The sequence below is a fragment of the Nyctibius grandis genome, chromosome 8 (assembly GCF_013368605.1).
Source record: "Nyctibius grandis isolate bNycGra1 chromosome 8, bNycGra1.pri, whole genome shotgun sequence".
Lineage (NCBI taxonomy): Eukaryota > Metazoa > Chordata > Aves > Nyctibiiformes > Nyctibiidae > Nyctibius > Nyctibius grandis.
Genome location: NC_090665.1, coordinates 26095331 through 26114314, shown reverse-complemented (window position 1 = coordinate 26114314; position 18984 = coordinate 26095331). Strand labels below are relative to the sequence as shown.

The 18984-nt window shown below is 38.7% G+C and overlaps 3 protein-coding genes across 7 annotated transcripts in view; 2 read left to right on the top strand and 1 right to left on the bottom strand.

Annotated features, from left to right (window-relative positions):
- STXBP3 (syntaxin binding protein 3) overlaps window positions 1-6007 on the top strand; it is a 34688-nt gene extending 28681 nt beyond the window's left edge. Inside the window, exons 20-21 of the transcript XR_011048616.1 lie at window positions 1542-1568; window positions 5925-6007. The gene's annotated coding sequence lies outside the window, so the exon portion shown is untranslated. The remainder of the gene's footprint in view (window positions 1-1541; window positions 1569-5924) is intronic.
- AKNAD1 (AKNA domain containing 1) lies at window positions 420-13505 on the bottom strand. 4 transcript variants are annotated; one of them, XM_068405983.1, is made up of 17 exons: window positions 13318-13505; window positions 11594-12753; window positions 10862-10921; window positions 10423-10552; window positions 10172-10311; window positions 10004-10063; window positions 9390-9523; window positions 8905-9037; window positions 8074-8237; window positions 7450-7543; window positions 6753-6856; window positions 5311-5396; window positions 3678-3800; window positions 3475-3585; window positions 2480-2561; window positions 1495-1642; window positions 420-854 (listed from the first exon to the last, which is right to left on the bottom strand). In XM_068405983.1, exons 2-17 carry the CDS (start codon window positions 12674-12676, stop codon window positions 735-737), a joined length of 2772 nt encoding a protein of 923 aa, XP_068262084.1. In that variant the 5' UTR covers window positions 12677-12753; window positions 13318-13505; the 3' UTR covers window positions 420-734. The 4 variants fall into 4 exon arrangements, with proteins under 4 accessions (XP_068262084.1, XP_068262086.1, XP_068262087.1 ...); XM_068405985.1 differs by lacking the exon at window positions 10862-10921; XM_068405986.1 differs by lacking the exons at window positions 7450-7543; window positions 8074-8237.
- Window positions 13506-13932: 427 nt separating this feature from the next.
- GPSM2 (G protein signaling modulator 2) overlaps window positions 13933-18984 on the top strand; it is a 32484-nt gene continuing 27432 nt past the window's right edge. For both annotated transcript variants that reach the window (XM_068405801.1, XM_068405799.1), the window contains exon 1: window positions 13933-14013. The gene's annotated coding sequence lies outside the window, so the exon portion shown is untranslated. The remainder of the gene's footprint in view (window positions 14014-18984) is intronic.

The following is an 18984-nucleotide window of genomic DNA, read 5'->3' as shown; positions in this document are numbered from 1 at the left end:
AACAATAGATTACTTTTCTTGGCCCACTGTATTTCTACAGTATTTTAGAATTTTCCAACCTACTTACCATCAGCTAGTATCTCAGATCTGACAAGGTAAGGGCATCACATTGAAGGAACAAATTTAATTGTTAGGAATACATAGACAACAAATGGTATTACTCAGTTACTGAGACATGCAAGGAAGTATCTTAAAAACAACTCTCAGTGTAGGGCACTCTAAAAACAAAATAATTACATATTAACTATGACTTGGTATGTAAGCATGATGCTTATAGATGTCTTGGGTGCAGAGGCTGTTTCCCTTTGATGTGCTTAAGCAGCTGCTGTTAAGGTGTGGGAAGAAAATATATGTAGTAACGACAGAGACTTATTCTCCTGTTTGGGGGTGGGGAGAAATCAAAAGTCAAAAAGTTAACCTTGCTTGTTTAAGCCAATTTTTATTAAGCTATCTTAAGTGAATGCTTAGACAAGATATCTGTACACAGTAACAGGGCTTAGGCAACATACTAAAGACTTCCGGTAGAATCAATAATTTGTTTTCTAGTTCTGAGACTGAGTGTAAACATGTGGAATACCAATATACCCTGGTTTAGTTTAGTACTGATGGTTATAGAACAGCTGGCAAATCAGCTAGCTGACTTTCTGATCTTTGTATTTATCACTTTATATTTGCAGAAAAACTGACGCTTCAGTACCAGGCAGCAAAACAATATAGCATTTGAAACTGGGAAATTAAAGCTGTTTTCTTTTAACTTTAGCTAGATCTTCTGAAACTGCTAGTACCATTCGTTCTGTAGCTTTCTTCAAACTGTTTGCTGTCTGTATGGCATGATCCAGAGTAGAACTTAAAATCTGTTGGAAATAATAAAATATAGCTTTGTTAATACTGAAGGCAAATGTTTACATAGGTATAGAATAGAAAGTGATGTTTAATTAAGGTCTCTGTAGCATTTTTACTTCTCAACAGGTATTCAGAGTGAAAATTCCGAGTTGTGATATAGTGCTCCAGGATTCAAGTTGGAAGTATCTTTTATTGATTTCTCTCTTTAGTTTTGTAATCCTTTGAAGTGAGGGATATTTACACCTTTCTAAAGTAGCAGCCCCAGTGTGGTGCATGTTTGTTGTATTGAGAAGGTTTTCTTTTGGTTTTGATAGTGGTTTGTATGGCTAGGGTGACACTCTTTGTTTCAGTATATGAAACATAATTTCAGAGGTAAGATCCAGGGTTCCCTTTCTGTCCCTTTCACCATTTATACAGGGACTAAGTTGCATAAAAAGTCTGTAACATACTTACATGAAGTAATATACTAATATATAAGCTAAAATACTTGTTTTTTTAACTTCCTCCTGTCTTATCCTCAAATGGACTAGACATGCTTAGATTGTAATAATCAACTTGCTAAGAATGGAGATGTTCAACAGTGCCATGATATGGGGATGTAATCTTACTGAGATAGTTGTGTGGCTTTTAATTTTCGCTCTAAAGTCTTACATTTGCATAGGAATCACTGACAATTCTGTTTCTGGTGTTGATTGCAGATTTGCTTCGGGCAGACTTCTTGCTGGGTAAGTATTGATGTGAAAGGATAATTTTATCATACATGCTTGAACAGCAGGTTTTGGCAGCCTCAAAGTTTTGCCTAAAGATATATAGAATAAAATACAAACAATTTTAGTAAGCAAAAGAATTTCTAAGCTATGAATTAAATATATACATCTTTGTAGCATACTCAGTTGCAAGTTAATTTTACAGTGAGTAGAACTTTTCATTTAATTGTAAAACACGGTCCCTCATAATTTGTATTACGACTGTATTGCAGTAAGAGAGAAAACGTTCCAGGATGCAGTCAGGAAATCTCTCATAATAGCATCCCATTCTTGGTGCTGTAACCTTCTCTCACAGAGCAGTCTATGCCATTGATTCTCAAGTGCAGCTGCTGTACTTCCAGACAATTACTGCTATGGAGTAATGCTGTCAAAAACTATGGTAACAAAACTTGTCTGAGTTTCAGTCTAGTCTGTGCTATAGTTAAGAATCCACTTTACTTCAGACTCCCAGTGTAATTTAATGTTAACAACAGTTAAAAGTAGGACTGTTACTTATAAAGAAATAGTGGGTAGCAAACAGAATTGCATCTTAAATAATACAGATGTGCTTTTGAATCTGTGAATGGAAACATCCTCTTCATAAAGTGAGATTTTTAAAATTTTTTTTTTACCAAATGTGTTGGCTAAAGAAGTCAATATTGACTCTTCATTAAATTAGAAGGATTGAAGAACTACCCTAAGAATTCTTTACACTTCCTCTTAGGGTAAATATTTTAATTTTGTTATTGAGTAAAATTCTAATATATAGCATGCACTGCAAAAGATAAAACATTTCTCCCACTTATGATACTGGTGAGTTTTTTTTCCATGCTGAATCTTCAACAATGGCATTTTCTGTTGTACTACATATAGTTGTTGCTACAGCTTACCTTTCAGAATGTCTGTTTACAAGTTCATGTGGCTGTTTATTTTGTTGAGCCTTTTGAGTGGAGATTCTCTTCTGTGAATAAGCTGCAGTTGTTGAGGCCATGTTCAAAACAAAAGCCCAGAAAATTTCATTTTCTATATATTTAACATTTTTCTCTGTTTAGCATAAATAAAAAAAAAATCAAGTAACTATCACTGCTGAATAAAACTTGAATATGTTTAAGATTTTTTTTTTTTAAATTAGGACAAATTAACCTCTTTGGGTTTGCTGTTGAATTTAGTTCTGTGACAAATGGTATGCAGATTTATATTGCATTTCATACAGTGAAAGACTGCAGGGGGAAGTGTAGAATAATCAGAATCTCATAATCCTAATTATTACATGAATGCTACTTTGATTTATAGTTTTACACTATTTATATAGAGACATAGCTAATCTATACTTTCCTCCCACTGTTGAAAATTTATATTTTTCTGCATGCAATTTCTTTCTACAGTAGAGAGAGAGGAGTCTGGGCTAAGTGACTTTAAAAGCTAGATGTTCAGCTTTTAATTTTTTTTTTAAATTAGGCTTTCCTTGACTTTGCATGTTGCACAATTTGAGTGTAGAGCTGGAATTTTCTTTAGTACATGTTTACGCTATGTTAGGTAACAGCTAGCATTGAAAAAGTTGGCACAGTAATGCCCAATTTTAATATTCTTCCATGTGGCACTGCAAAATGAGATATTCCTGTTGTAAATGAAATAAGGGACTCCTCTCATAAAGAACCAGAGAAGGTTAAAGCTCTTGTGCATGAGGATTAAACTTGTCTAGGTGTGTAAAAGTTGGATTTGCTGATCTTGCTCTGCAAGAACTGTACACATCCACTGTTTAGCTACAGTGCTACTGACTGCTTACACTAAATTAAATTTAGTCTGATAGGTATGCAGTGGGGCTTTCTGCCCCTTAAAATCTAGCCTGTGTTTGGTAATTATTTCAGTAACGCATCATACTTACAGGATGAAACAGAACTTTTATTTCTACATAGGGCACAAGACTGAACAGACTCTTTGTAATTCCTGAGTTTAAATTGATCTCTGCTTCCTCTAGGGCATCTGCATCTAAGTCCTGAAAACAAAGACATGTTTTTTTTAGAAAAACAAACATTATAAACAAGAATATTTTGGTGTAGATTTTAATATTTTTTGCAATCACTATACCTTTTCTCTCTTCACATAATCTTGTATTGAATGTTTTGTAACTTTCAGTCTCACAGTTTACAAGTTCCTCGCTTTGTGAATCACTGTAAGAATTATAGGCTGAGATGTCTTCTGACTTGCTGCCTACAATCCCAAAAATACATTAAAAAGGTCTGAAATATGAGAAACGTTGGCCTGTGTACCTAGGTAATTAATTGGCTTTCAGCACCGTAATTTCAGAGCCCTCCGCTCCCATTAACACTACTGCAATTTGAAAGTACTTTTTCCTCCATTTTACAGGTGGGGATTGAACTTCAGAGATAGGCTTTGAGCCCTGACTGTGAGCCTCAAATATAAGGGTTTGTTTTGGTGGTTGTTGTTTCCAGTCCCAGAACTCTTTTTTAAAAGAACATTAAGCTCTCCACCTCCCTGTCCTTAGGTTCTTGTTTTTAAGGTTAAAATTCCTACAAGTTGAAGTGTTATGAAAACAATGCAGCCTAAGAGAATGTGACGAGAGACTTTGGGATATCTAGTGTGGCACTGCTGTAGCTATTGCACAAACCAGTACTAACAGTAATGGCCCCAGTGTATTATTATATTAAAGTGAAAGGATATCACAGAGAAGCCAAGGACAAAAGGTAGATCAAAGGTAAGAATAACCTACGTATTCAGAATTAAAACTGAATCTAGGACAGCTCATGCTATTCTCTATTAATTGTTGGGTACTAACAGCTTCAGAGTATTCTGCAGTGGAAAGATAAAGTTGGGATGCCCTAAGAGAAACAAATGCCAACAGATTCTTAGTGAACCTCTAAGAGCTGGAGTCTTGGATGACCTGACAGCTGACCTAACTAGCTCATGGTAGCCTGTGTGGGCTCTAGTTTGGATTTGGTGAAATTATATTAGGAGCTGGACTAAGGAAGGAGGATATTTCTAGTCTGTGTGAACCCTGAATGGATCAAACATTTAGGAAAACTTTTTAATTTCATGCAGCATAAGAAAGTTTAATCCAAAAACTAGAAGTGGAAGTACTGATATGAAACATTTCAGTCACCAATTTGGAATATTCTTCTAGGACATGAAATAAATGCACATGACAAGAAGAAAAAGCAAAATCAAAGCACTGTGTGCACACCACTGTTATGCTTTTGAAAATGTTACTAGTAGTAATATTTGGAAACTTAAATAAGAAGGTGAATTAGAATTATAGAGTAATTCAGGCTGGATAGGACTTCTGGAGATCATCTGGCCCAGTCCCCTCTCAAAGCAGGACCAACTTAGATGAAGTTGCTTAGGACCCTTGAATTTTTAATATCTCTGAGGATGGAGATGCCACAGCCTCTCTAGGGCGAACTGTTTCAGTGTCTGACTAGATCCAGAGTTAAAACTTTTGCTTTTATGTAACTGGAAATTCTGTTGCAGCTTGCCTGTTGCCTCTTGGTCTGTCAGTGAGACCACCCAAAGTGAATTTGACTTGGTGTCCTATTTAGTCTCCTTTTTATTCTTAGTGTCTTGTGTTGTGCTAAGCAGTAACATCAGTTAAAACTACAAAACTATTTTCATGCTGCTGAGATATGACAGGAATGTATTTCTTAATAGGATTCAATAGTAGGTATAAGCACAGTTCTGACCTTTGTATGCCATCACTACTTACTCAGGTTGGTATCTGATAAATCAGTTGGTTTTCTCTGAATGAAGAGTGAACATGTTCCAGTTTTCCTTTCCTGGATGTTTGTATTTCTTTGAGCATGAAAACAGAATGATATCTTATTTGTATCTTAATACCTTTATGACAAGCCTTATGAGCATATTATATTAATGTTTCTCCTCCTTAGTTGAGGAGAAATCAGATTTACTTGTAGAAAGAATTCTACCTGTATCAGTTATCTGAAAAGGTGGTAAGTAGAAGCTTAAACTAAAAATTAACCAAATGCAAAATAAAGACCACTTTAATTAAAGGACACATTCTGACAAAAGGACCCTCACTTATCAGAGCTGTTAAGTATGCTTAAAAGTAGAGGTCTTTGCTATTTAAAGATGTGATTATCAAGTAGTATGAAATCCTGTGTATTTATGTATGTGTTGGCATATGTTGCATCAAAATATTATCAGTAGTAAGGATGATATGGTTTCTTAGTAACTTTGAGCTATTAAGGTTTTAATTTTACTACCTTTAGATAATTAGAGGAATATTTGAGATGTACCTGCTGACAGAACAAGAACCAAGTTCCTTGTTTGCCTTATTTGACATATGTATTTTCAACTTAGGGCATGCAGTATCATCAGATTTATTTGGAAAATTTTCCACCCATTCATGAAAACAATGATCAGAAGATTGAGCTAACTTTCCTTAAATGACAGAGGAAAAAAAAATAAAGCTAGGTGAGTTTTACTATGTAAATATTAACATCTACTCTGTAAAATAATCTGAGAGCATATTTAGATGAATATTATTGTGTTCTACACTGTGTGTATTATACCATCTAGCTTTGGATAGAGATTTAATTTACCAAAATTTAAAACTCTGAAATAATCTATCTAGAATTATTTTATCACACTGACATTTCTGTAAATGACTCTCTACAGATTGACCCTTACACTTGAAATATATGCAGATGTATCAATGTGCTTTCCTTCCAGGCCTACCAGACTACTTCATGAAAATGATAATTTCAAATATTTTTCATTGCTGAACACTTTGCAATCATCCCAATTTGGGATGCTGACACGCATCACTGAATAGAGAACAAAGACAAAGCCTCTTCTCTTAACACGTTATTAAAATAACTCTGTGCCATTTAAGCACCATAAGCCTTATACTGGTCCACTGAGATGGGCTACTTTGTAATGTGAATATAATCCTCTCTTTAATAAAATTGATGGGAGTTTTGCCATTTTCTGGCATATCACATATCTTATGTGATTAACTGGTGATAAACTCAAAAACAGATCATCCTCTCATTTCATATGTATTAAAGACGTTCAGTGTTTCATGTGGAGTCCAGTATAGAGACACATCAGTGTACATGCATGTATCTGTTCACTTAGCTGTAGAAAACCATGTCTATGACTAGCCAAAATATGTAGTATACTTACCCTTTCATACTTTCTTCATTAGCATTAAATTTTTGACTTAACGTACCCTGACGATGGGATACAAGACCTTCAGCAGCATATTTTTCCTCAGATGAAAGGAATCTCTGCACCCAGAAGGCAAAACAAATTTATATATGATTGTTTATATTACTGTGTACAAATCAAACAGGATAGTGTGAATAGTGTCATTGCTTGCACATCACTTCTATATTGCTTTTAGTTGCCATCAACTCTACAACTGGATTTATCTATTTACAATTGTAACTGTAGAGCAGACTGGACAAAATATGAGCACTTTTTTGTCTCTGAATTTGGAATTCACAACAGGTTTTCATGTTGCTTTGAGAATGATTAGCATATATTAATTTTTTCTCAGTGCCTTAAATGTTTTTGTAGGCAAGCAATTGCTTGTAGGTTTTTGCTTTCTGAACAAATAATAAAGGCAGGCTAGTAAACACAGTTAAGTCTTTCCTAAGAGAAGCAAACTTTTATCACAAATTTCAAAAATGTTTGAGAGTCTTTCCTTAAATTTTTCCTTTGGAAGCCACTTCAGCAATGTTATAATACACTGTAGTATCTCAAAAGCTGAGCCATCATGCTGTGCAAAGACTGAAGAGAAGAATGTTGTGTGATCTCGAAGCTGAATAAGATAATCTAAGTTTAAAAAAAAAAGTGAGTATGGAAACAGATCTCATACCATTATGTTGGAAGAATGCTTGTTTGCTAGCAGACTTCTTTTTCCCAGAGGTGCTGTTTCTCTTCTGGAAGTTGATTCAGCTGTCTTTTGTAACCTTAATTGGTTAAGGGGAAACCATTTATTTTATTTTTCTAATCTCATTGAGATGATTAACACCTATGAAATACTCCCCAGGAGGGCAGGGACAGTATCTAGAATTGTTTCACAAGGTTTTGATGGCTAATTATGTAAATGTCTGTGTTCCTCCCTTTTCTAATTAAAAATACCACACAAATATTGGCAAATCATGTTTTACTGGCACTGTACTTTGACTAGTCATTCACATCCTGAATTTGTGTGGTTGCAATGAATTTTATACAGAGGTATGATTTAACTCCTAGAGAAACTGATGGTAGTGTTTTGGCTTCAGGAAATACTTTGAGGTCCCTAAGACCCAGAAAGGTTGGAATGCCAGGCTGGAAGGAATTCTTGGGTATGTAGTTATAGAATTCTGTAAAAGTTTTATTCTGGAAATATTCCTGTTGCTTTCAGAGATTCTAGACATCCCAATTTTCTATATTCAGCAAATAATATTAAGTAAAATTTTATAAAAAATTCAGTAGCTGTTTCAAAGTTTTCACTTACATGTGAAGACAAAGATTGCACCTGTTGCCTTCTAAAGAAAAATGATTTATCAGTGGGATTACATTGGTTGTCTGATTTTTTTCTTCCTCATGGTTCTTGTGAAGAAATGCAGTTCCAATACCTCTTCTTTCTGGAGGATCAGCAATGCTTGGAACTACTGAGCTCTGTACAAAGTAACCATAGCATAGATACTTGTAGTCTGTGGTCATTGCATTGCAAGTACATGACTTCTACCAGCCAGCATTTTCTGAGTGTCTCTAACTTGGGATTCAGAGAAAAATGTTTTCTAAAACATGGTCTATGAAAGCATTTTGTGATACTCATTTGTAGAAAGCCATAAGGTTCTCTTTTTGTACATTTATGATGCAGAACAAAAGATTACCATACTTAGCAGTAAACTCAACTTTCTATAGCACAATAAAGCTTGGTCTTCTAGTAATAGTGCATTTTAAGAATCTTGGACGAATCAAGTAATACTTCTTCCAACTAAATGATAGTGATTAATTCCCAAAAACAAAGACAGCTTTGTAAAAGTTAAAGTAGCTGCTCATATCTTCTTATTCTGAAATAAATGCTTTTGAAGCGGGGATTAAGAATATTCAGTATAGCTGTGTTTTTATACTTTGGTTTCTGTTGTAATTAATGAAATATTATGAAGTTAATATTGCATGGGGAAAAAAACCCCACATTTTCTTTGAAGTAACATGCTATCTAAAAGCATCATGCTTCTCTTAGAGAAGAACATACAATAGTACTACCACATTGAGGTTCTTGGGACTCGCATCAGTAAAACAGAATGTAGTCCTTAAATAATAAAACTCACTCAGTTACCTCACAAAGAGAATATGATGAATGGGTAGATTCATAGGAAGTAAGCAAAGACGAGTTGCATGTGCTGTCATCAGTTTGTTCTTGGATGTCTTCAAGCAGTGTGCCAAGTCTAAATATTTTCCCTTCCACCTTTCTAAACCCAATTGCAATACACAGTTAGTGAAACCTGTATAAAGATATTCTGTTTCTTACTATGATAACCATATTGGGCATTGCAGTACACTTGCCATAGGAAAAAAATAAATTAATGAAGTTCCCTGAGTCTCTCTTAAGAACTTGAATTAATCAATTGGATATGCTAATAAAAACCAGGATATGTAAAGCCCAAGATGAATTTTGGCCAAATCACTTCTAGCTTACCACATATAACATAAACATAATGTTTTCATTTCAGAAAAATTCTAATGGGTAAATGAAGTAATCGTTGTAAGACACTCAAAATATGGAAAAAATACTGATGTACTACTTAGCACTTATCTTCTCACCTTTCAGGATCAAACTCTCCAACGTTGATAGACTTGTCCTTGTAGTTCTGCAGCTGTAAATTACGGTGCTTTTCTCTAGCTGTTAAGTAATTCCTTTCCAAGGCATCGAGGTACCTTTTCAATTGATTTAATGCCTTCACCAATAAGAAAATTGAATAGCAAATGTCATTATGATTTAGCAAGCCATAGTGATAGCTATAGTGATGCTATTTGCAGTGATGTTGTTGGTAAGAATTTTGCTACTGCTCTGAATTGGAACGGGACTGCATCTTGTATGTCTACCTAGTACTCTGTGCTGCTCTACTATGTACAAGTAAAATATTAAACCATGACTTCTGAACTGATACCCTACAAAATTCATAATGTATGTGCCAACTTAAGGCCTTTCACTAATAGCTTTGAGTTGCAATCCTTAAAACAGATTTCAGAATTCAGCCACCTACTGAACACCTTCATTTTTGCCTCTTTAAACTCATATATTCAGTCTGAGATTAAGAATAAAAGAGTATTTTAAACATCTATTTGAGGAAGACATGGAGTATCTTGCCAGAAAATTGTGAGTCTACAGCCATTTAAATTCCATTTTGGATGACTGAAAAGACAAATTCATTTACCATGTAGTTGTCTTCTAAAAGGAGTGTCTCTTGAGTCATATGCTTAGAGAAGTCTTCCACCTTCAAGACAAAACATTAGATATATTTGGGATTTAAAAACTACTATGCCAAATGAATATAGAATTTGAGCATTAGTGCAAAGTATATATTGAAACAGAGCTCTCTTACTTTCTTTATCAGTTGATCTGCCTGCTCCTGTAGTATTTGAGACATCTTTTCTCCTAGTGTTAGTTCTGGCAGTAAATTAGAAGGAATTAGGCAGTGTGCTTCTACTGGTAATGCTGGTGCTGTTGTTACACACTCTAATCCTACAGAATAGAAGAAAAGATCAATCAATTGGAATTTCTGCCCAAAATGTCTGCCCAGAAGTGCTATCAAATTAGATAAGTAATTTGCATAGTTACTGTAATTTTATTTACTTGCTTCAGACAAACCATGTGTAGATTGTATAGGGATAGGAGCATGTAATGTAAAGACTTCAGAGGATGTCCCAGTGCCTTCTGAGTAAATGGCAATGCTGGCATTTGGAAAATCTGACTGAGGAAGTATCTGTTAAAATGAGAACTTTGGTTATAGAAACAATGTATAGAACAGTTGTGGACATAAACAAATATTTTAGAAATAACTCAAAATACATAGGACAAGTTATTAATATTAATGAAATCTTTATTCTAACAGTAACATACAGTTTTCTGTGCTTATACTTCAGCTCTGTGTTTTGAGAATCTAAAGAAGGTTTGTATAAATGGGAAGTACAATATAAAGATGACAAAATAGTTTTGGGGAATATTCATAGTCCTAGAGATAAATGAGAATGAATTTAAAAAAAAAAAAAAAAATCTCTTTTGAGAGATTTACCTTAGGATTCAATCTCAGATGGTCAATGTGATTCTGGGTGTCAGCATGATGTGTCAGCATCTTGTTTGCAGCCAGGAAATAATAGGGAGAACTATTAAAACCTGTTATCTTGAACAATTTACTAAGGTATAAATCTAGGAATGGACTTAAGCATCTGTGTAGCTCTCTGAGAGGACTCCATGGCAGGGCATGAAATTGAAAAGTGATTATCTAATTACTAACAAACTTTAGAAGAAATTTACCACAGTAAGAGAAATATTGTTGTCAAACAAATCCTTTAAGAAGAATTGACTTGTCAATAAATACCAGTATAAATAGTTGAAGAGTCTTTAAGATGCAAAAAAAAGGCAAAGATGTCTTTAACATGAACACAGGCAGAGTATGAAAATGTATTTTTAATAAAAACTTTCAATTTAGTGCTTTTGGTGAATTTGAACACTTGAATATAATACTAGAAATAACAGTTTATAGTGAATTTCCTAATGATGTGATAGGATGCTTTATAATCACAAATAATACTCCAGAGCATCATTAAACATTTGGTAATGACAGTTCCATATAAACTCAGTCCCACAAAATTTTGTGAAAACAATTGTTGACTAAAGTGATATACTCGCTGATATGTATAGACTGTCTGCATGACCTAGTCATGTTAGATATTACTGGACACAGAAGATCTTACAGTAAACATAACTATCAAGTATTAAGAATTTCTTAAACCATCTTAATTACCTCTATCTGTTGCAGCAGTTCTGGAATGCTCATTTCTTCTTGATTCTCTACTTCAGCAGAATTGAAGTAGTTCTTATTTTCTAGAATGTTGTTCACAGTTAGTGATTTACTTTGCAAAGTAGGGAAGGATTTTGTTCTTTCAGTTGTAGGAACTGAGTTAATATTGTCACTTCTTTTTGGTACTTTAACTTTTGAAGCAACTTCAGGGAAGTCAGGAAGGCAATAGTGAGCTTGACCTTGGCCATATTTGAGCTCGTGAGGCGAAACTGTTTTCTTAAACAGGGGTCTCTCTTCTTTCATGTTTGGAAAGATGTGTGTATCTTCATTCTCAATCAATTGTGAATTTTCTTGTCTGCTCCCACACTTACTGGTAGAAGAAATAGGTTTCTTTGAAACACATCTCCTTATATTTAGCAAATTTTGGTTTTTATCACCAGTGTTTTCTTCCTTGTGCTTTTCTAAGTTATATTCTTCCAAGTTCATTGCCCATTGTTCATGTGCTGAAGGGCCTTTGACATGTGCTGAAGGCTCAGGTTTGTTCATGGTGTCATTGATACTTTCAGTAAAGGATGTCTCTGGTATTGTCTCGCATTCAATTAACGGGCATGTGCTTATTAATTCTCCCTGATAAAAATGACGCAAAAGGACATTGGACATTTTCGAGTTAGTTGGATGTTCTTTGCTATCTGGTTTACTAAAACCACCAACAGGTAATTCCTTCTTAAAGGAAGCTTCACTTCCAGGCATTTCAACTGAAATTCCCATTGTTCCTATGGCACCTCTGTGGTGACTGGAGAATTCTTCAGGCTGTGGATGAGATTTGTAATTTGCTGTTGCTTTTATGTTTTTGTTATCTTCAGAACAGGCTAAGTTTAAAATACCAGAAATATCTTTTGTACAAGTACAGTCATTCAAATTCTCTGAATTACTGTATTTACAGGTTATTCCTACATCTCCGTCATAAGGTAAGTCATCTTGTTCCTCATCAGTTGCATCTGTGATACAGCCTAATTCATCTGAAAGTGAACTATTCGTTTGGGTTTTCATCCAGTCTGAGAGTTTGCACTTTTTCGTAGTCTCCATATCCAGTTTACGTAGAATATGAATGCCATTGCTTCTCCAATTTTGGCTAGAGCTTTTATTGTTATGTGGATCAAGACCTGTAATGTATGAGTAATAATTATTTTACACTTAAATACATTTGAGAATAAGATCTACTTATGTATCTGCTGTAGGTGTTTTTTTTTTAGAACCATCCCCCTGACATGAATGTTTTCTTTTCATATTTACACTAGTGTAAGTCTGGATTAACTACTGGAGGAAATAGAAAGACACAAATGCCAAAAGCATCAGGAAAAGGAGAACTGAGCTTAGTGCCAGGTAACTGCCCTTGCTCGTGTTAACCCCTCTGAAGTATTAGAGTAAAAACAACTTGGTAACAGAGCCAACAAGGGTACTAGAATTCAACCTCAGTTTAAAAAAAAAAAAAAAAAAAGTAATATAATACAATTTCTCACTTTTCCTCCTCACCATAAAGTGTTTCTTTGGCCTCTGCGCCAGAGAAACACCACCAACCTTTTCTCAATTTATTTCTCACCCCATTACATCAGATAAAATGCAATGCATTAATATGGTACTGAAGTAGCGTACAGTCTTGTCAGCTTCCTAAGATACGCTGTTTCACCTTCTCTGCACTCAATCTAAGCAGAAAGAAGTGAACTTACACCACCCGTTTCCTATAGCTGTTTCGTTCTCCGTGGGAAATGAAGTTGTGCTGTAGCTGCCTACCCGCTGCTGCTTTCCTTAAGCCTCCCCCTTTCCCGAAGACAGGTTTTGCTGAGGGGGTTTGGAGTCACCGGGAGTCCCGCTCCCGCTGGAGCAGCAGCGAGCGCTGCTCCGTGCAGCCCTGGGGGTGCTGGTACGGGCCCGCCGGGCCGACAGGTGCGCGGCGCTGCCGCGGTGTCCGCTTGCAAATCGGTAACCCGAGCGTGGCTGCCGCTAGGGCCGGGCGGGCACTGCCCTGGGGCCGCACGAGGAGGAGCGCCGTGGCCGGGGAGCCGGTGCGGGGGCGGCTGCGCTGCTCCCGCCCCGCCCCTCAGGGCGGTGCCCGGCCCACCAAACTGGGCCCGACCCTCCCTCCCCCCCTCCGTCCCTTCCCCCCTCCGTCCCTCCCCATAGGTCCGTGTGAATGATGCGGCCTTCCGGCGGCGGGGCGGCGCATGCGCAGACCGCTGCGGCCGGCGGCGGAGAGCCGTTGGCAGCCCCGCCTGTGCGAGCGGGCGCGCGGGGATTGGTGGGTTCGAAGGGCGGCTGCGCGTGGGCGGGCGCTGCCCCGCGCTCCCCGCTGCGGCGCTCGCTCCGGGAACCGCTCCGGCAGCGGGGGCGCGCGGCCCCTCAGCCTGCGGCCGCGACGGCACCAGGTGAGGGGCGGCCCCGCGCGGGAAGGGGCGCTGGGAGGCCCGGTCGGTCGCGTCGCGGGCGGGGGGTCGCGTCGCGGGCGCAGCGGTGGGCGCTGGGCGCTAGGAAGGGGGGGCTTTGCGGCGGGCAGCCGCCGTGCCGCGCGGGGCCGCCCAGCCCGGGTGGGCCCGCCGGGTCCCGCCGCTGCCTGTCAGCACCTGCTCCCGCGCCGCGGCCGGGCGGCTCCGAGCGCGGCTCCGGCGGCAGCGCCAGCTCCTTCGGTCCTGGCTTCGCAAGGCTGCAGCGGCCTTTATCGCGGAACCGCTTCGGAGCGGCCTGATGTGTTGGCGAATAAACTTACTGTGCAGTCAGCTTTGGAAAGGTGCTGGTGGTGTCTGAAGTCCGGTGTTTTGCCTTTAAGTGGTGCTTGTCCTGGCAGTCGTCGGGCTCACTTCTCTGGAAACAAGAACGAGACGTACGTATTCAGCCGGTCTTTATTGTGTGTCAGTGAGAGGTCGCCCTTGTTTCTCTCGAGTGAGTTAGTAGCAAAAAGGCATTACATCAGACATCCTTAATCAGTTGTGTTGTGCCTAACAAGATAGATAAGGATGATAAATAGTAAATACAATTTTAAGAGGGGGAATGAAACAGGAACCAAAGGAACTGCAAACATACTGTGAAGACTGAAGTATGCAGGGAACAAGCTCTAAACTCTTCAAGAATTTGAGTTAGGCATTACATTGTGGCATATCTAAACTCAAATTATACCAAATCTAGTCTTATTTATCCACTAGACTGTAGGCTTTGCTGGTCTAGTTCCTCCCCTTCTTTTGCTTATGCAGTTCTTGAGCAGAGGGGTGTAGTTATTCACGAATTTTTTATTCCTTTATTGACCTGATTGCACAGACACAGGTTGTACCCTGCCTTGAAGTTGTGGCCCTTCTTCTGCTTTAGATCCTTTTTCAGCCGACTGTGCTGTTCCTGTCAGATTCTTCCCAGCAGGCTGCAGGGTGTGTGCATCCTGGGTTACCATGGAGAGCTGCGCAGCCATCTCAGAATTTAGAAGAACATGATGAGTCTTGTATCTCCAAAAGATCAGTTAAGAGATTCCAGTCCCTCCTTAAATTTTGTCTGAAAACTTTATACCTTTTGTTTAAGTCATAATTTTATTGGAGCTGAGAATGTCAGCAAAAAGGGCATCCTCACAATGCAATCCTCCTAAATTCTTTGCTTATGTATTTTTATTGTGTGTTTAAACTAATTTGTAGGCCTGTACCAGTGTTCCTCCTTACTAGTTTCATTAATGGTTACCCAGCCTTCTGATATGTGGTTATGCATCCCTCTTTGGAGGGAAGGACTTTATACTTTCAGTTACTTCCGTATAAAGCTGAGACAAAACTTACCTGAAACTTAAGACAGCATTATTGGACTAGAAGAAACCTATGTGGGTCTTGTCTGTTGCTTTATTTAAAATGCTGTTATTTAAATGCTCTTGTAACTCTTTTAAGCAGCTTAAAACTATTTAGGATTGTACATTCCTGCTACTCTCGCTGGAGAGTTACTTCAGATTACGTCAAAGTAATTTTTGAAAAGGTATTGATAGACATCTTATTGTTTTGTTCTTGTGCTCTAATTGTCACTTGGCTTAAATATTTTTTTTTCTTTTCTTTTTTTCTGAGGTATTTAGAGACAACAATTCTTTCTCAGACTTTCTTTTGGTAGTCAGCAAGCCAGTCGCTTCGATGAATGTTGAGTAAAAGCATTGCAAAAATGTAGAAAACTTGTTTATTTTGGCATGTTGCAGAGGAGAATGACACAGTTTTGAAAATGAGTCTTACCTTTTACACCTTGTTAGGATGGGAATTTATTCTTAATTTGCTAGAACTGTTTCTAATGTCAATTCTCAGCCTTCTCTTGCCAACAAATGACAGCAGACCAATTTTCTAAACCAGTGTTCTTCAGGTCCCCATAAGCAATATGATTTGGAGAGCAGCTTGGCTCCCCGTTAGGAAGGAAAATTTTTATTAAGAAATTTATTAAGAATTAATTACTATTTATTAAGAAATGGGTGTTTTTCTAAAAATAAATGCTATCTGTCTGTAGTTTTAACTGCTGAACGTGTGGGGAGTTTTTCTTGGTTTACACAGTTTGTTTGGATTTGTCTGTTTTGGTTAAAACAGGATTACTTTTAGTTTCTCTTAGTTTTTACACTTTTTAAATTTAATAGCAACGATATTTCTACTTTTCTTTTTGTCATTCAGGTTTTTTGCAGCAGTTGTGCGGTCGGTTTCACTTTCCACAGCTTAGTCATTCATGCCCAGATCTGGTAGCTATGGTCTTGGTTTTAGTAGTCTTTAAGGTTAAGATCTTAATGAAATTGTTTATGTTTAAGGAGGAAGTATTGATCTTACGACTTTCTGAAAGATTAATCTGTTATTGCTATTACTATTCCTGTAAATGAAAGAATAGAGAGATAGCAGATGAAGAAGAAACCCCCCTAACTTTTATTTAAGTGTTTATAGTAAGTCAGCTATACAAATGATTGTATCAAAAAAATAAAGTATTATTTTGTGGAAGTCCACAACATTAGGAATGTAAAATACAGGAAAAATAGAAGTAGAAAAGCTAGTAAGAGATGGTCTGAAACATATGTAGTAGTGAACAGATTATTAATGTCAAGCTGCTTCTTGGGACTCAAATTTGGCAGTATTTGAAGAATATGGTTCTTGTTTATATAATAAAACTTTTGCATATTATAAACTTTTTACTAATAGGAAGGAAAAACTTTTTGGCGGCTGAGTTACAGGGAATATAAATCATACACAGAATCACAGATTCAACCAGGTTGGAAGAGACCTCTGGGATCATCGAGTCCAACCGTTGCCCTGACACCACCCTGTCAACTAGACCATGGCACTAAGTGCCATGTCCAGTCTTTTCTTAACACATCCAGAGATGGTGACTCCACCACCTCCCTGGGCAGCCCATTCCAATGTCTAATAACCCTTTCTGAAAAGAAATTCTTCCTAATGTCCAACCTGAACCTCCCCTGGCGAAGCTTGAGGCTGTGTCCTCTTGTCCTATCGCTAGTTGCCCGGGAGAAGAGGCCGACTCCCACTCCACTACAACCTCCCTTCAGGTAGTTGTAGGCTGCAATAAGGTCACCTCTGAGCCTCCTCTTCTCCAGGCTAAACAACCCCAGCTCCCTCAGCCATTCCTCATAGGTCAGACCCTCCAGACCCTTCACCAGCTTGGTCGCCCTCCTCTGGACTCGCTCCAACACCTCAACATCTTTCTTGAAGTGGAGGGCCCAGAACTGGACACAGTACTCAAGGTGTGGCCTCACCAGTGCCGAGTACAGAGGGATGATCACTTCCCTAGACCGGCTGGCTACACTGTTCCTAATAGAGGCCAGGATGCCATTGGCCTTCTTGGCCACCTGGGCACACTGCTGGCTCATGTTTAGCTGGCTGTCCATCAGCACCCCCAGGTCTCTTTCCGCCGGGCCGCTTTCTAACCCCTCTTCCCCCAGCCTGTAGCGCTGCATGTGGTTATTGTGGCCGAAGTGTAATACCCGGCACTTGTTCTTGTTGAACCTCATGCCGTTGGTCTCGGCCCGTCTATCTAACCTGTCCAGATCCCTCTGTAGGGCCTTCCTACCCTCCAGCAGATCGACACTCCCACCCAGCTTGGTGTCATCTGCAAATTTGCTGAGGGTGCACTCAATCCCTATGTCTAGATCATCTATAAAGATATTGAACAGCACCGGCCCCAGAACTGAGCCCTGGGGGACACCGCTAGTGACCAGCCGCCAGTTGGACTTTGCCCCATTCACCACCACTCTCTGGGCTCGGCCATCCAGCCAGTTTTTAACCCATTGAAGAGTCCACCCATCCAAGCCCCGGGCAGCCAGTTTGCCTAGGAGGATGCTGTGGGAGACAGTGTCGAATGCCTTACTGAAGTCTAGATAGACTACATCCACAGCCCTGCCCTCATCTACTAAGCCCGTCACTTGGTCATAGAAGGAGACCAGGCTGGTCAAGCAGGACCTGCCTTTCATGAATCCTTGTTGGCTGGCCCCGATGCCCCGATTGTCCTGCATGTGCCGTGTAATGGCACTCAGGATGATCTGTTCCATCACCTTGCCTGGCACCGAGGTCAGGCTGACAGGCCTGTAGTTCCCTGGATCATCCTTCTGACCCTTCTTGTAGATGGGCGTTACATTTGCTAATTTCCAGTCAGCTGGAACTTCTCCAGTTAACCAGGACTGCTGGTAGATAATAGAGACTGGTTTGGCAAGTTCATTTTGGCAAGTTCATACATGACCTACAAAGAAGCCTCTCTAAATCTCTTTTATTTCTTTACTATTTCTATTTATTTTTTTTTTCCTACCATCATCATGCTGGTATACTGTTAGGAATTTTGTTCCTTGCATGCAGCACTTTGGAGCCTGTACCTTACCTAGCCACCATTGGTTTGTTAGAGGACAGGATAGGCTATTGTGACCGGTTGTATTTGTGTGATAATGTGTATATGTAGTGGATAAATCTGGGGGTGATGGGGGCACAATGGAGCCCAGTTCAGTATTCATCACACAGACTGAAAAAAATGCATTGACTAGCTTCTGAATAGATTTGCACATGCATCCCAAATGTTAGAATCAATATGTAAAGCAATTTACAGCTTGGCACCTCAACAAATATTGTTTTCCTTAAATCTGAATAAGTGATGTGCCATAAATAAACTGTACCTGTGTCTGTAGGAAGCAAGTAATAAGAAAAACCAGCATGCGTTCTTCTCACTCTAATATGTGTTCATCCTGCACTTTTACAGTTTTTACAGGTTGTAGATGTATGTTGTTCAGCTGGAGACTCATATTTGAGAAGACCGTTAATACTTGCTGCTAATACTTGAGAATTGGGGGGCATCAGTGATGCACCAAGCAATGCTGCTGGCAGTAAACTGTCATGGATAATTTCAGTTGTGTAATACAG

What these genes read in the sequence shown, in the direction of transcription:
- AKNAD1 (XM_068405983.1), bottom strand. Translation starts at nt 12,676, where the DNA reads ATGGAGACTACGAAAAAGTGCAAACTCTCAGACTGGATGAAAACCCAA. An exon ending in AACTGCTGCAACAGATAGAG is followed by an intron (nt 10,922 to 11,593) that starts GTAATTAAGATG and finishes GCTGCAAACAAG; the next exon opens with ATGCTGACACATCATGCTGA. An exon ending in GGAGAGTTTGATCCTGAAAG is followed by an intron (nt 9,038 to 9,389) that starts GTGAGAAGATAA and finishes AATTGGGTTTAG; the next exon opens with AAAGGTGGAAGGGAAAATAT.